The sequence below is a fragment of the Bubalus kerabau genome, chromosome 21 (assembly GCF_029407905.1).
Source record: "Bubalus kerabau isolate K-KA32 ecotype Philippines breed swamp buffalo chromosome 21, PCC_UOA_SB_1v2, whole genome shotgun sequence".
NCBI classification, from domain to species: Eukaryota; Metazoa; Chordata; class Mammalia; order Artiodactyla; family Bovidae; genus Bubalus; species Bubalus kerabau.
In genome coordinates this window covers 23383009-23398453 of record NC_073644.1, presented here as the reverse complement: position 1 = coordinate 23398453, position 15445 = coordinate 23383009, and the positions used below count along the sequence as shown (strand labels likewise).

The following is a 15445-nucleotide window of genomic DNA, read 5'->3' as shown; positions in this document are numbered from 1 at the left end:
TCTGAGTCTTGTGAGTTCTTCTAATGAATCACTGAGACTTGTGGACAGTTGTGAGACACCAGAAACATGTATCTATCTCTTCATTTTAAATATGTTTTAATTTATTTGCTTTAGTTATGTTTTGGGAAATAGCAAATAGTTGGGTTTTGTGAGCCAGATTTAAAATCTTTTTCTTTTACTAGGTGATTTAAGCTCATTCATATTTATTGTTACGAGGGTTATGTTTGGTCTCAGCCTTATCATTATATTTTGTAATTACATGTATCATATTACACTTGTTATGTTTCTTTTTGAAATGTGTATCATTTGCTCTTTTCTTTAAAATATTTGGGGGAATGGACTGCTTTCTATTGCTTCATGAGAAACTACCACAAATTAGCAACTTTAAACAGCACCCAGGTCACAGTTCTGTAGCTCGTAAATCTGGCACAGCATGACTGGTTTCTCTGCTGAGGCTGAAATAATTGATCTATATTTCTATACATCCAGGCAAACCAAATGCTTAAGTGTCAGCTGATCTATTGGGTGCTCCAGGTCATCTTCCATTCCTGCTACTGGCAGAACTCAACTCCTTGTGGTTGTAGGAATGAAGTCTTCAGTACTTGCCTGCTGTCAGCTGGGGGCACTTTCAGCGGCCATTATGATATACTTTATCATGTGTTTTCATCCATCTTCAAGCCAACAACAGTATAACAAATCTTTTCCATGCTTCAAATCTCTTTGACTTCCTCTTCTGTTAACAGCTTGTTGTAAAGTGCTCATGGAGTTAAGGATAATCTCCCTTTTTGCCAATTCACACAACAAATCACAGGTGTTATACTTCAGGAAATCTTGGAGGGCCATTTTTGGGATTCCTTTTTATTAAAAAAAAAAAAAAAAGCCTTATTGAGATACAATTCCACACCATAAAGTGTTCACCCCACTGAAATGTATACTTCAGTGATTTTTAGTATATTCACAGAGTTGTAAATCCTTTCATGAAAAAGTAACCTTGTACCATTCTCCATTCCCCACTCCCAGCATTCTGGCAATTTACTTTACATCTGTATATATAGATCATATAAGTGAAATCATAAAACACATAGCTTTTGTAACTCTCCTTTCAATTAGTTTTCAAGGTTAATCTATATTGTAGCATGGATCAGTACTGTATTTCATTTGCCAACATTTCCTATTGTGTGGACATACCACATTTTTCAGATCCATTCATCAGCTGATGAACATATGGACTGTTTGTACTTTATTATAAATAATGCTTTTAAGAATATTTGTGTACATGTTTTTGCATGTAAGTGTTTTCATTTCTCTTGGGTATATATCCAGAAGTGAAATTGCTGGGTCATAGGGAATGATGTTTAGCTTTTTGAGGAAGTGCCAAACTGCTTTCCAAAGTGGCAGTGCCATTTTACATTCCCACCTGTAGTGAGTGAATATTCCAGTTTCTCCAATTCCTTGCCAAGACTTACATTTATTTATTTAGTTTTTAAGCAGGCATCCTAGAGGGTGTGAAGTGGTATCTGGATTGGATTATTTGATGTTTCTGTAGAGTCATATGAGTTCTTGATAGATTTCACCCATAAATCCCTTTTCACATATGTGATTTGCAGTCTCTCCTTTTCTGTGGAGTCTTTTCACTTTCTTGATGGTATCTTTAAAAGCACAAGCATTTTTAATATTGATGAAGTATGATTTAGCTATTTTTTTCTTCTGTTTCTTGTACTTTTGGTGTTAGATCTAAGAATCTACTGCCTAATCCAAAGTCATTAAAAAACCAATTTATGGCCTATGTTTTAGCACATACATTTATATCTAAGATCCATTTTGAGTTAATTTTTGTATCTGAATTGAGGCTGGGGTCCACTTTCACTCTTTTGCATGTGGCTATCCAGTTGCCACAAAATATGTTGAAAAGACTTTCCCCCTCATTATTTAGATATCCCTGTTGAAAATCACTGGGCCATAAATGTGATGGTTTAGTTCAGGAGTCTGAACTATGCTATTCCACTGATCTATACTTCTATCTTTATAGCACCGCCCCAGTGAAAACTACTGTAGATTTGAAGCAAATTTATTGTAGTAATATATACATAAAAATCTGCCATATTAACTATTTTAAAGTGTACAGTTAAGTACACTTGACATTGTTGTATAATTATCACCACGATTCATCTGCAGAACATTTTCATTATCCCAAGTGTAGTGAACTTTCAAATAGAGAAGTTTAAGTCCTCTAAATTTTGTACTTCTTTTCCAACTTTGTTTTGGCTATTCTGGATCTCCATTTTCATATTAATTTTAGGACTGGGTTATTTGTCAGTATCTGAGAGAAAAGCAGTTGATGTTTTGGGGATTGTAAATTTAGTCAATTTTCAGAGTATGGGATTCTAATAATATTAAGACTTCCAAACCATAAACATGTCTTCTAGTTTGTTTAGATGTTTTTTAATTTCTTTACATAGTGTGTTGTAGTACAAGTCATGCACTTATGTAATTTATTCATTTATGCCTTCAGTTCAGTTCAGTTCAGTTCAGTCACTCAGCTGTGCCCAACTCTTTGCAACCCCATGAATTGCACTATGCCAGCCCTCGCTGTCCATCACCAACTCCCGGAGTTCACTCAAACTCATGTCCATCGCGTTGGTGATGCCATCCAGCCATCTCATCCTCTGTTGTCCCCTTCTCCTCCTGCCCCCAATCCCTCTCAGCATCACAGTCTTTTCCAATGAGTCAACTCTTTGCATCAGGTGGCCAAAGTATTGGAGTTTGAGCTTTAGCATCAGTCCTTCCAAAAACACCCAGGATGATCTCCTTTAGAATGGACTGGTTGGATCTCCTTGCAGTTCAAAGGACTCACTCTCAAGAGTCTTCTTCAACACCACAGTTCAAAAGCATCAATTCTTCGGTGCTCAGCTTTCTTTACAGTCCAACTCTCGCACCCATACATGACCACTGTAAAAACCATAGCCTTGACTAGACGGACCTTTGTTGGCAAAGTAATGTCTCTGCTTTTTGATATGCTATCTATGTTGGTCATAACTTTCCTTCCAAGGAGTAAGCGGCTTTTAATTTCAAGGCTGCAATCACCATCTGCAGTAATTTTGGAGCCCCCCAAAATAAAGTCTGACACTGTTTCCACTGTTTCCCCATCTATTTCCCATGAAGTGATGGGACCAGATGCGATCTTAGTTTTCTGAATGTTGAGCTTTAAGGCAACTTTTTCACTCTCCTCTTTTACTTTCGTCAAGAGGCTTTTTAGTTCCTCTTCACTTTCTGCCATAAGGGTGGTGTCATCTGCATATCTGAGGTTATTGATATTTCTCCTGGAAGTCTTGATTCCAGCTTGTGCTTCTTCCAGCCCAGTGTTTCTCATGATGTACTCCGCATAGAAGTTAAATAAGCAGGGTGACAATACACAGCCTTGACGTACTCCTTTTCCTATTTGGAACCAGTCTGTTGTTCCATGTCCAGTTCTAACTGTTGCTTCCTGACCTTACTTCTGTTAATTTAACTTTATACTAAGTATTTTACAGTTTTGACCCAATTGTAAATTGAATTGTTTTTATAGGTTTATTTTTGGACTTGTTCATTGCTAAGCTATAGGGTTTTGTTTGTTTGTTTGTTTTTTCCTTTTTTGTGTGTGGATTTCTTAGGACTTTCTTTTTAATACATGGAGCATGTTATCTGCAAATAGCTCTTTACTGCTTTCCTTCCCACTTGTATGTCTTTATTTCATTCTCTTGCTTAACTACCCTGACTAGAATCTCAGTAAAATGCTGAATAGAAGTGGTAAGAGGGGAGTTCTAATTTTGCAGAAAAGAGAGAATGTAGCATACCTGAGACTGCAATATTTAGAGACATCTGCTTGTAAGGTTGGTCCTTGGTTAGCATCTGGGAACTTGGATTTCAAGAGGATTTCTACCATTCCCTGGTGAGAATGGCTCACTGTACCCACTTGCTATTGCAGATAATATGGTTTATGCTGCTGCTGCTAATTCACTTCAGTTGTGTCCGACTCTGTGCAACCCCAGAGACAGCAGCCCACCAGGCTCCCCTGTCCCTGGGATTCTCCAGGCAAGAACACTGGAGTGGGTTGCCATTTCCTTCTAAGCACCTGCTTTCCTCTGGGAGTCTCAAATTTGGTACATATTAGATAGAGGGTGTCTACATAATGCATTTCCAATAAAAGGTATGGATTCCTGGGTCACATGAGCTTCCCTAGTAGACAACATTTCAGATGTATTGTCACATGTTGCTGGAATAATTAAGGGTGTCCCATGTGATTCCTGGAGAAGGCAATGGCACCCCACTCCAGTACTCTTGCTTGGAAAATCCCATGGACCGAGGAGCCTGGTAGGCTGCAGTCCATGGGGTCGTGAAGAGTCGGACATGGCTGAGTGACTTCACTTTCACTTTTCACTTTCATGCATTGGAGAAGGAAATGGCAACCCACTTCAGTGTTCTTGCCTGGAGAATCCCAGGGACGAGGGAGCCTGGTGGGCTGCCATCCATGGGGTCGCACAGAGTTGGACACGACTGAAGCTAGTTAGCAGCAGCAGCAGCAGCAGCATGTGATTCCACTAAGAGAAGACTCTTGAAAACTTACACCTGGTTTACTTAATCTTCCCACATGTACCTTTCCCTTTGCTTCTACTATAATAAATCAGAACATGACTGTCTCTCAAGTCCTGTAACCTCAACTTGGTGTGGTGCTGGGGATCCCATGAACATTTGTCTTGTTCCTGATTTTACTGGGAAAGTATCCAGTTTCTCACCATTAAGTAAATGTTGGCTGTGGGTTCTTCATAGATACCCTTCATCATGTTGAGGAAGTTTGCTTTTTGCTTTTTTCATTCTATCCCACAATTCAGGAATGTTCTGTCATCAGAGAACACACCTTGCATGCTATAAATTCTTCAGAATTTATTTTGGCTTGCATAACGGTCTAACATATGGTTTATTCTTGAGGTTACTCCATGTATACTTGAGAAGAATTTTATTATACTGTTTCTGATAAAGTGTTCTACAGATATCTGTTAGGTAGAGTCAATTTAGTGTTGCTTAAGTTTACTACTTCCAAGTTCACTTTATGCCCATCTGTTTTATCAATTGTTGTTAAGTAGGATATCATCCTAGACTATTATTGTTGAATTATCTATTTCTCCTTTCAACACTGTCAGTTTTTGCTTCATATATTTTGGACCTTCAGTTCAGTTCAGTTGCTCAGTAGTGTTCAACTCTTTGAGACCCCATGAATTGCAGCACACCAGGCCTCCCTGTCCATGACCAACTCCCGGAGTTCACTCAGACTCATGTCCATCGAGTCAGTGATGCCATCCAGCCATCTCATCCTCTGTCGTCCCCTTCTCCTCCTGCCCCCAATCCCTCCCAGCATCAGAGTCTTTGCCAATGAGTCAACTCTTTGCATCAGGTGGCCAAGTACTGGAGTTTCAGCTTCAGCATCATTCCTTGCAAAGAAATCCCAGGGCTCATCTTCAGAATGGACTGGTTGGGTCTCCTTGCAGTCCAAGGGACTCTCAAGAGTCTTCTCCAACACCACAGTTCAAAAGCATCAATTCTTCGGCACTCAGCCTTCTTCACAGTTCAACTCTCACATCCATACATGACCACAGGAAAAACCATAGCCTTGACTAGACGGACCTTTGTTGGCAAAGTAATGTCTCTGCTTTTGAATATGCCATCCAGGTTGTTCATAACTTTCCTTCCAAGGAGTAAGCGTCTTTGCTGCAGTCACCGTCTACAGTGATTTTGGAGCCCCCAAAATAAAGTCTGACACTGTTTCCCCATCTATTTCCCATGATGGGACCCATGATGGTGATGGGACCAGATGCCACAATCTTTGTTTTCTGAATGTTGAGCTTTAAGCCAACTTTTTCACTCTCCTCTTCCACTTTCATCATGAGGCTTTTTAGTTCCTCTTCACTTTCTGCCATAAGGGTGGTGTCATCTGCATATCTGAGGTTATTGATATTTCTCCTGGAAGTATTGATTCCAGCTTGTGTTTCTTCCAGTCCAGCATTTCTCATGATGTACTCTACATATAAGTTAAATAAGCAGGGTGACAATATACAGCCTTGACGTACTCCTTTTCCTATTTGGAACCAGTCTGTTGTTCCATGTCCAGTTCTAACTGTTGCTTCCTGACCTGCATACAGATTTCTCAAGAGGCAGGTCAGATGGTCTGGTATTCCCATCTCCTGAGGAATTTTCCACAGTTTATTGCGATCCACACAGTCAAAGACTTTGGCATAGTCAATAAAGCAGAAATAGATGTTTTTCTCGAACTCTCTTGCTATTTCCATGATCCAGCAGATGTTGGCAATTTAATCTCTGTTTCCTCTGCCTTTTCTAAAACCAGCTTGAACATCAGGAAGTTCACAGTTCACGTATTGCTGAAGTCTGGCTTGGAGAATTTTGAGCATTACTTTACTAGCGTGTGAGATGAGTGCAATTGTGCAGTAGTTTGAGCATTCTTTGGCATTGCCTTTCTTTGGGATTGGAATGAAAACTGACCTTTTCCAGTCCTGTGGCCACGCTGAGTTTTCCAAATTTGCTATCATATTGAGTGCAGCACTTTCACAGCATCATCTTTCAGGATATAGGTACATATATGATAATTGTTTTGTTTTCCTGGGCATTGATATCTATTATCATCATGAACCATCCTCCTTTGTTTCTAATAATGAACTTTGTTTTAAAGTTTATTTTACCTGCTGTTAGTATAGCCACTCAAGCTCCACTTTGGGTTCTATTTGCATGATATATTCCACGCCCCTCCCTCAATACTTTCAGTTTTAACCTGTTTGTGTCTTTAAATACACAATGTGTCTCTTGTAGACTAGCTATATTCGAATCATGTTTTTGCTTTTCTAAAATCTTATGTCAATCTCTGCCTTCTCATTGAAGTGTTTAGTCCATTTGCATTAAATGTAACTACTGCTAAGGTAGGATTTATTTCTGCCATTATGCTATTTCTTTCTGAGTCATCACCAGCAATATTTTCAGCATTGCTATAGTTGATTTCTAATATCAGTCTGTTAATGGTGATTTATTAGACTTTGTCTACTAAGTTCCTGAAAATTCTTCCAGCTTCCACCCATTTCCTAGTTTCAAAGATGCTTCCACATAGGTATATGTAGCAGCAGAACCCATTTCCAGGTAACGAAACATAGACATTAGTTTCTATGCTGCATAACTACTGTAAATTTTTAGCATTGGTAAGATGAAGGACACTATCCTCTTGATGGCCATCAGCTAGGGGGCTGCTTTCAGCTCCTACAGACTAGTTGCAGTTCCTTGCCATTGGTCCTCTCATAGGATGTCTCACAACATGGCAGCTTAGCTTTTCAAAGCCAGGAGGAAATCCATCTGACTTCTACTTCTCTTTTAGAATGCCCTGCTGATTATGTAAGGCCTACCTAGGATAATGACCCTTTTAAGTCAAAGTTAACTGATTAGGTACTTTAATTACATACACAAAAACCCTTTGCCTTCTGTCATATAATGCAACCTAAGCCATGGCATGACATCCCTCATTTTCACAGGTCCTGCCCATTCTCAAGAGTAAAGGATTATATACAGGTAGCACTGGACATCATCATGGACACCAGCAGATGGTCAATACTGAAATCAGATTGATTATATTCTTTGAACCCAAAGATGGAGAAGCTCTATACAGTCAGCAAAAATAAGACTGGGAGCTGACTCTGGCTCAGACCATGAACTCTTTATTGCAAAGTTCAGACTTAAATTGAGGTAAGTAGGGAAAACCACTAGACCATTCAGGTATGACCTAAATCAAATCCCTTACGATTATATAGTGGAAGTGAGAAATAGATTCAGGAGATTAGATATGATAGACAGAGTGCCTGAAGAAATATGGATAGAGGTTTGTGACATTGTATAGGAGGCAGGGATCAAGACAATCCCCAAGAAAAAGAAATGCAAAAAGGCAAAATGGTTGTCTGAGGAGTCCTTACAAAGAACTGTGAAAAAAGAGAAGCAAAAGGCAAAGGAGGAAAAAAAAAAAAAAAAAAATATATATATATATATATATATATATATATATACCATTTGAATGAAGAGTCCAAAAGAAGAGCAAGGAGAGATAAGACAGACTTCCTCAGTGATCAATGCAAAGAAATAGAGGAAAACAACAAAATGGGAAAGACTGGAGATCTCTTCAAGAAAATTAGAGATACCAAGGGAACACTTCATGCAAAGATGGGCTCATTAAAGGACAAAAATGAGATGGACCTAACAGAAGCAGAAGATATTAAGAAGAGTTGGCAAGAATACACAGAAGAACTATAAAAAAGATCTTTATGACCCAGATAATCATGATGGTGTGATCACTCACCTGGAGCCAGACATCCTGGAATATGAAGTCAAGTGGGCCTTAGGAAGCATCACTACGAACAAAGCTAGTGGAGGTGATGGAATTCCAGTTGAGCTATTTCAAATCCTAAAAGATGATGCTGTGAAAGTGCTGCACTCAATATGCCAGCAAATTTGGAAAACTCAGCAGTGGCCACAGGACTGGAAAAGGTCAGTTTTCATTCCAATTCCAAAGAAAGGCAATGCCAAAGAATGCTCAAACTACCACACAATTGCATTCATCTCACACACTAGCAAAGTAATGCTCAAATTTCTTCAAGCCAGGCTTCAACAGTATGTGAAGCATGAACTTCCAGATGTTCAAGCTGGTTTTAGAAAAGGCAGACGAACCAGAGATCAAATTGCCAACATCTGCTGGATCATGGAAAAAGCACGAGTTCGAGAAAAACATCTATTTCTGCTTTATTGACTATGCCAAACCCTCTGACTGTGTGATAACAACAAATTGTGGGAAAATTCTTCAAGAGATGGGAATACCAGACCACCTGACCTGCCTCCTGAGAAATCTGTATGCAGGTCAGGAAGCAACATTTAGAACCAGACATGGAACAACAGATTGGTTCCAAATAGGGAAAGGAGTAGGTCAAGGCTGTACATTGTCACCCTGTTTATTTAACTTATACGCAGAGTACATCATGAGAAATGCTAGGCTGAATGAAGCACAAGCTGGAATCAAGATTGCCGGGAGAAATATCAATAACCTCAAATATGCAGATGACACCGCCCTTATGGCAAAAAGTGAAGATGAACTGAAGAGCCTCTTGATTAAAATTAAAGAGGAGAGCAAAAAAGTTGGCTTAAAACTCAACATTCAGAAAACTAAGATCATAACATCTGGTTTCATCACTTCATGGCAAATAGATGTGGAAACAATGCAAAGTGAGAGACTCTTTTATTGGGCTCCAAAATCACGGCAGATGGTGACTGCAGCTATGAAATAAAGACGCTTGCTCCTTGGATGAAAAGTTATGACCAACCTAGACAGCATATGTAAAAGCAGAGACATTACTTTGCCAACAGAGGTCCGTCTAGTCAAAGCTATGGTTTTTCCAGTAGGCATGTATGCATGTGAGTTGGACTACAAAGACAGCTGAGCACCAAAGAACTGATGCTTTTGAATGGTGGTGTTGGAGAAGACTCTTGAGAGTCCCTTGGACTGCAAGGAGATCCAACCAGTCAGTCGTAAATGAAATCAGTTCTGAATATTCATTGGAAGGACTGATGCTGAAGGTGAAACTCCCAATACTTTGGCCACATGATGCGAAGAACTGACTCATTTGAAAAGACCATGATGCTGGGAAAGACTGAAGGTGGGAGAAGCGGACAACAGAGGATGAGATGAATGAATGGCATCACTGACTCAATGGACATGAGTTTGAGGAAACTCCGGGAGTTGGTGATGGGCAGGGAGGCCTAGCGTGCTGTGGTCCATGGGGTTGCAAAGAGTCAGGCACAACTGAGTGACTGAAGTGAACTGAAATGAGAACTGGAGGTCATCTTAGCTATCTGCCCACTAGTTACACTATAGTTACATCCTTTAAACATCCTTTTGTCATAATAGAAAATAACTGTTACATCATTCTTCAACTCTCCTCCCACCTTTGGTTTAGTCTTATGTGCATGTATTTATGTACGTTTGTATTAGTCTGTATGAAAATAATGCTCAGCAGAAGTCTTTGTGGAAGGTTCCTCAGTCTATGTTTGATTTCATAAAATCTGTCCTCTAGTAGATTCCTCAGGATGGTTTAATGGGTGGAGAATTTCCTAAGTTCTTTTATTTGATAGACAGTTTGGATAGTTATTAAATCCTTGGCTCACACTTTCTTTCACTGAATTTTCTATACGTGTTCATGTATTTTAATTTTGTTTGGAGTTTAAAGTTTTCTTCTACTTCAGTTCTTTTTTGGGAAGAGTCTTCCTCAGTTGTCTGTTTGACATTTTATTTCTTGATTCCAGCATTAGTTCTTTATGGGTTTTACTTTTCTCTCCTTCATTTTGCAATACGGTGTCATTTAAAAAGATTTCTAGGTTAGTGACACTAGTTTCTCCTTTCCTTGGTTGTTTCAGCTAGCCTCTTTGGCTAGAATCATATGTGGGTCTGTTTGCTTGCCATGGATTCTTCTGGTGGTGACAGAGTAGGGCAGGAAGAATTACGGTCTGGTCCTATGATTTGTTGCTTTTTCTCTTTTTATTCTGTTACTTTGCACATTTGCTATTCTCTGTCTTTAAGCAACAGTGAGAGTTTGGTTTTGGATAAAAATGTAGTTGTGGAGTTATTGCATATATTTTTGGAAGGAGATTTTTGGGAGGCTGCTTACCATATACCCACCACTGACTTCAGTTGCTTTGGTTTAAAAAATCCTCTTAATATATTGTCTTTTCAAACAACAAAGAAATGTGAAAACATACAGGCATGCCTGTTTTACCATGCTTTGCTTTATTGTGCTTCTCAGATATTGCCTTTTTTAAAAAATTTTTTACAAAGTGACAATTTGTGGCAATCTTGCATTCTTAAATAATGGTTAGTATTTTTCAGCAATAAAGTATTTTAAAGTTAAGGTATGTACATTTTTTAGACATAATGCTATTGCATACTTTAAATAGTGTAAACATAACTTTTACATGCAGTGGAAACCAAAAATTTGTGAGACTCACTTTATTAGGATATTCACTTTACTGCAGTGGTCTGGATCCTAATTTCCAGTATCTCTGAGGTATGTCTGCAAATGATTTTCGATTTGTGATTACTTGAAATTATTAGGTTTTGACTACATTTATAGACAGATTGCTTACAGGAGGCTAGATTTCCTATAAATTTAATTACCAGAGTTGTTTAATTCCTTAGGTAGGTTTTAACTTGTAACTGTTAGCAGTTTGCCAGACATCTGAAATACATAATAGAATATATTAAATGCATAAATGAAATTTAAAATGTTTATAGACATTTAATTATGTAGGCCTTTAAATCAAACTGACAGCTTAAGGGACATTTAGTTAGCTTGACTTGAGTAGATTAAACATTTATTAAAAGAAAATAATTTTTTTAGAGAAAACTTTCTAGATTTATAAATATACTAATGAAGTTGAAACTCCAATACTTTGGCCATCTGAAGTAAAGAGACTGAATGTTGGGAAAGACTGAGGGCAGGAGGAGAAGGGCGAGAGAGAATGAGATGGTTGGATAACATCATCATCTCAACGGACAGGAGTCTGAGCAAACTCTGGGAGATAGTGAGGGACAGGGAGCCTGGAACGCTGCAGTCTATGGTGTCGCAAAGAGTTGGACATGACTTAGTGACAGAACAACAACAATGAAGTATGTCTGTGGAATAGCAAGACCTGCCTAAGTCCAGAAGTACAAGAAGCAATAGGGCAGAAGTCTGGGTAAGAATAAGGAGATAAGATATGAGTGGTCTTGGTGATTAGCTACACTCTAATTTCATTTCTAAAACTTACCGCTTCTCCCAAACACATCAGGATGTTTCACACCTCATTTACTGTTTTAGGCACCGAGGAATATCAGTTCAGTTCAGTTTAGTCGCTCAGTTGTGTCCCACTCTTTGCAACCCCATGAACTGCAGCATGCCAGGCTTCCCTGTCCATCACCAACTCCTGGTGTTTACCCAAACTCATGTCCATTGAGTCGGTGTCGCCATCCAACCCAGGCATATAGGGAAGAATAATACAAAGTTCCTAACCTCATGGACTTCAACTACAGAAAAGAGACAATTTAAAACAAACAAAAAATACGTAATTTCAAATAGTGGCAAAGCCATGAGGATTTAAAAAACGGGAGGATAAAGGACGACAGTGATAGGGAACAGTGTTACTGGAACTGTATTCAGGGAAGGCTCCTCCTAGGTTGTGATATTTAATCAGAGATTTGAATGAAGTCAGAGAAAGACATTCAAAGGAAGAGAATTTCAGATGGAAGGTCTATGCTATGCTATGCTAAGTCGCTTCAGTCGTGTCCGACTCTGTGTGACCCCATAGACGGCAGCCCACCAGGCTCCCCCGTCCCTGGGATTCTCCAGGCAAGAACACTGGAGTGGGCCGCCACCTCCTTCTCCAATGCATGTAAGTGAAAAGTGAAAGTGAAGTCGCTCAGTCGTGTCCGACTCTTAGCGACCCCATGGACTGCAGCCTAACAGGCTCCTCCATCCATGGGATTTTCTAAGCAAGAGTACTGGAGTGGGGTGCCAGTGCCTTCTCCGAAGGTCTAGCAAATTGTAAAAGCCTTGACGTGGGAACAAGCTTAGTGGGTTCATGGTACAACAAGGAGGCGACTGTGGCAAAACAGAGTGAAAGTAAAGTCAGAAAGTTGGGTCATGGCACAAAATCTGGATTTTATGATGAATGCAAAAGGAAGGTGTTGAAATGTACTATTTGGTCTGCTTAGACTGCCTTTTTCCTCCTCGGTTATCTGGCTAACTTCCACTTGTCTTTCAAAATCAGCATCATCTCCTGGGGGACATATTTCTTAGCTCTCCAGAAAAGATCAATCACCTCCTGTGTTGTACCTCTGAGCAATAACGAATGACTGAACTGTGTGTGTGTTTCATTTCATTGTAGAGTAGCTCCAGCATTTAATGTAGTAGTAGGTGCTAAGGGAAGGTTCCATAAAGGAAAACCACCCATTCAACGGTGCAAACCTTGACTTCTCTGGACCAATTCAGGTGCCATTCACACGGAGGCGCATGGGAACCGGTCGCCCTGGGAGGTCGGCTGCAACCTTCCCTCATCTCGCTCTTGCCACCTGAAGCCAAGAAGGCCTCTCAGGACAGCCAGCCTCCCACTGTCAGGGGCCTGCTGTTTTCCCTCAGCACATCTATTCCCGCGTCCTTTCTGGGTCCTGTGGTGGGATTTCGGATGGGGTGACCTTCTGGCTTAGCGTCTCTGCATCCACACTTCCGGCAAACGGTCCCCTGGCCCAGTCAACGCACCTTCTGAACAACGGAACGTACAGTCGCGATGTCCACTGGCCTAGAGAGTCCAGCTCCTGCCGCGCCTCCGTGCTTCCGCGGCACACCCTTCGTCCCGCAGTCGCCCTCACGGCCCCCCCGCCCCACTCACCTAGGATGCGAGTGACCCCCAAGGTCAGCTTCTCCAGGTGCGGCTTGCTGCTGCCCAGCAGCGGGGGCGACGTCTCCTCCATGTCTCGCGTCCCGGCTCCGCGTGCTGCCGGGGAAGGGGTGGGGACCGGGCGGGGGAGCGGGGCGGGCCGGAGGGCCGGACACCGCCCGGGAGGCGCGGCCGTCAAGTTCGCGGCATGCCGGGACTTGTAGTGCTCGGCGCCTGAGAGGGCTGCAGGACGGAGATGAGGGGCCCGGGCTACTCGGGCGGTAGTAGTTCCCCGAGGCGCTTGTTCCCGCTGCCCCGGCGGGCGCTCCACACCACGTCGCCGGGACCCAGCGACCCCTCCGGCCGGACCGTCCCGCCCCGCCGGGGTCGGCCGCGCAAGCGGGGGCGGGCCTCTGTGTCGTGTGGCCAATCCGGACCGGGCCTGGGGGCCGGGGCGGGGCGGCCCCGGCGCGACGCCCCGAGTGGCGGTTGTTTCAAGATGGCGGACGTGGCGGGTCCCTCCCGCCCGGGCGCGGCGGCGTTCTGGAGCCGGGACTGTATCCTTTGCCCGCCTGACAGGGGGCGCCGGCGCCTTTCCCGGGGCGAGCGGTCGCGAGGGACTCGGAGCGGAAGGGAGAAGCTCGCTGCGGACCTCGGGGGCGGGGCCGGGGCCGTGCAGTCCGGCCGCCGGGCAGTCCCCTTGCTTGGGTATTAGGTGGCAGAGAGCCTGCACTGTTTCTCCAGGCTGGAGTTCTAGGTGTGGGGACTCGACCCAAGCTGTTTCCCTGCCGTCCTTGGCGGTGAGCTCCGGAAAGACGGCCTAGAGTCGGGGGCTGGAAGGGGCCCGCTGCCTGAGGCGACCTCCGGCCGGCCGGGTCTGTGAGGAGTGAGCTTCTGGAAGAGGGCACGGTGTTGGGTGGTCCAGGAGCTTTTCGTCTTGGTTTAGGAGTATCTCTGGCCTGCGCTCTTAGGAGCAAGTCAGGACCTCGTCGGACTTCGAAGGCCTGGCAGTGACGATGTATTTTCATACTTAGATCTTCAGAGAATCGTAGGACTTGGTTTCACAGGGAACGTGATCTGGTGATGCTGATGATGCTGATGATGGAATCAGATGCGATGCAGATTTTAGGGCCTGGGAGTAGTGTTGATTTGTATGTAGGTTGCGGGTCACCGCTAGCAGGGTTGAATCAGTTCTTGGATAGTTCTATGGTAGAGAAGCGGTGGCGCTTTTACACTTGTAGTAATGAGATGTGTGACAAAACTGGTTCTTTTGCCTGCGTTAGGTACACTGTTCCAGATTGATCTTTGGTCCCTTGCTTCATGTTCCAGGAGAGTTACCTGAAAGGAGGGCGTTCAGTGTGTTGGATGCCCACAGAGGCAAGCCTTTTTTTCTGTTTGCTAGGATTGGCCATAGCATTGTTAGAGGCATTGCTGTTAACTTCTCCTGAATCGTTCTTTGCAGGTTCTACATAGCTAGTCAGTAAAACTCAAGAAGTTATACTATCAATTCCCTTTGTTGGATTACTAGGATTAAAGTGTCATGCCTTGGAGAGTGGGGAATTTTTGCATTTCTTGCTGCTGAGTGTTTGGTGTTATGGACTTTCTAAGCATTATTGCCATTTGTGTGTGAGAGGTTGGAGAGCATCAAGTGAAATCGTGATCCTACACTGTGGATAAAAAGCACACTAATACACTATGCAAATTAAATATTTTTTTCTTTACCTGTCAGGAGAATATGTGCATCGGGAGCAGCTGGACTGAATTGGGAAGTCAGGAAATTGGGATGAGTCTTTCTCGTGAAACATTGCCTCTGCAATGTTAGAATTTTGTGATAGAGATATATGAAGCTTATTAACTTATAATGTTCTTCAGTGTAATCATTTTCATAACCATCTATGTGGCTTTTGTTATTATTCCTTAAGTTTCTGTATAACCAATGCTATTGTGCTGATATGAAATGTATAAGGAT

General features: G+C 42.1%; 2 protein-coding genes across 4 annotated transcripts in view; one reads left to right on the top strand and one right to left on the bottom strand.

Moving 5' to 3' along the window:
* The window catches only part of TPGS2 (tubulin polyglutamylase complex subunit 2), a 61442-nt gene extending 47681 nt beyond the window's left edge, over window positions 1–13761 (bottom strand). The window contains exon 1 of the mRNA XM_055559340.1: window positions 13489–13761. Coding sequence (XP_055415315.1) covers window positions 13489–13570 — 82 coding nt within the window. The 5' untranslated portion in view covers window positions 13571–13761. The remainder of the gene's footprint in view (window positions 1–13488) is intronic.
* Window positions 13704–15445, top strand: part of LOC129636064 (protein hinderin-like) — a 68024-nt gene continuing 66282 nt past the window's right edge. For all 3 annotated transcript variants that reach the window (XR_008706608.1, XM_055559341.1, XM_055559342.1), the window contains exon 1: window positions 13704–14033. Coding sequence is in view for 2 of the 3 variants with exons in the window: in XM_055559341.1 (XP_055415316.1) it covers window positions 13733–14033 (301 nt within the window). In the remaining variant the exon portion in view is untranslated. The remainder of the gene's footprint in view (window positions 14034–15445) is intronic.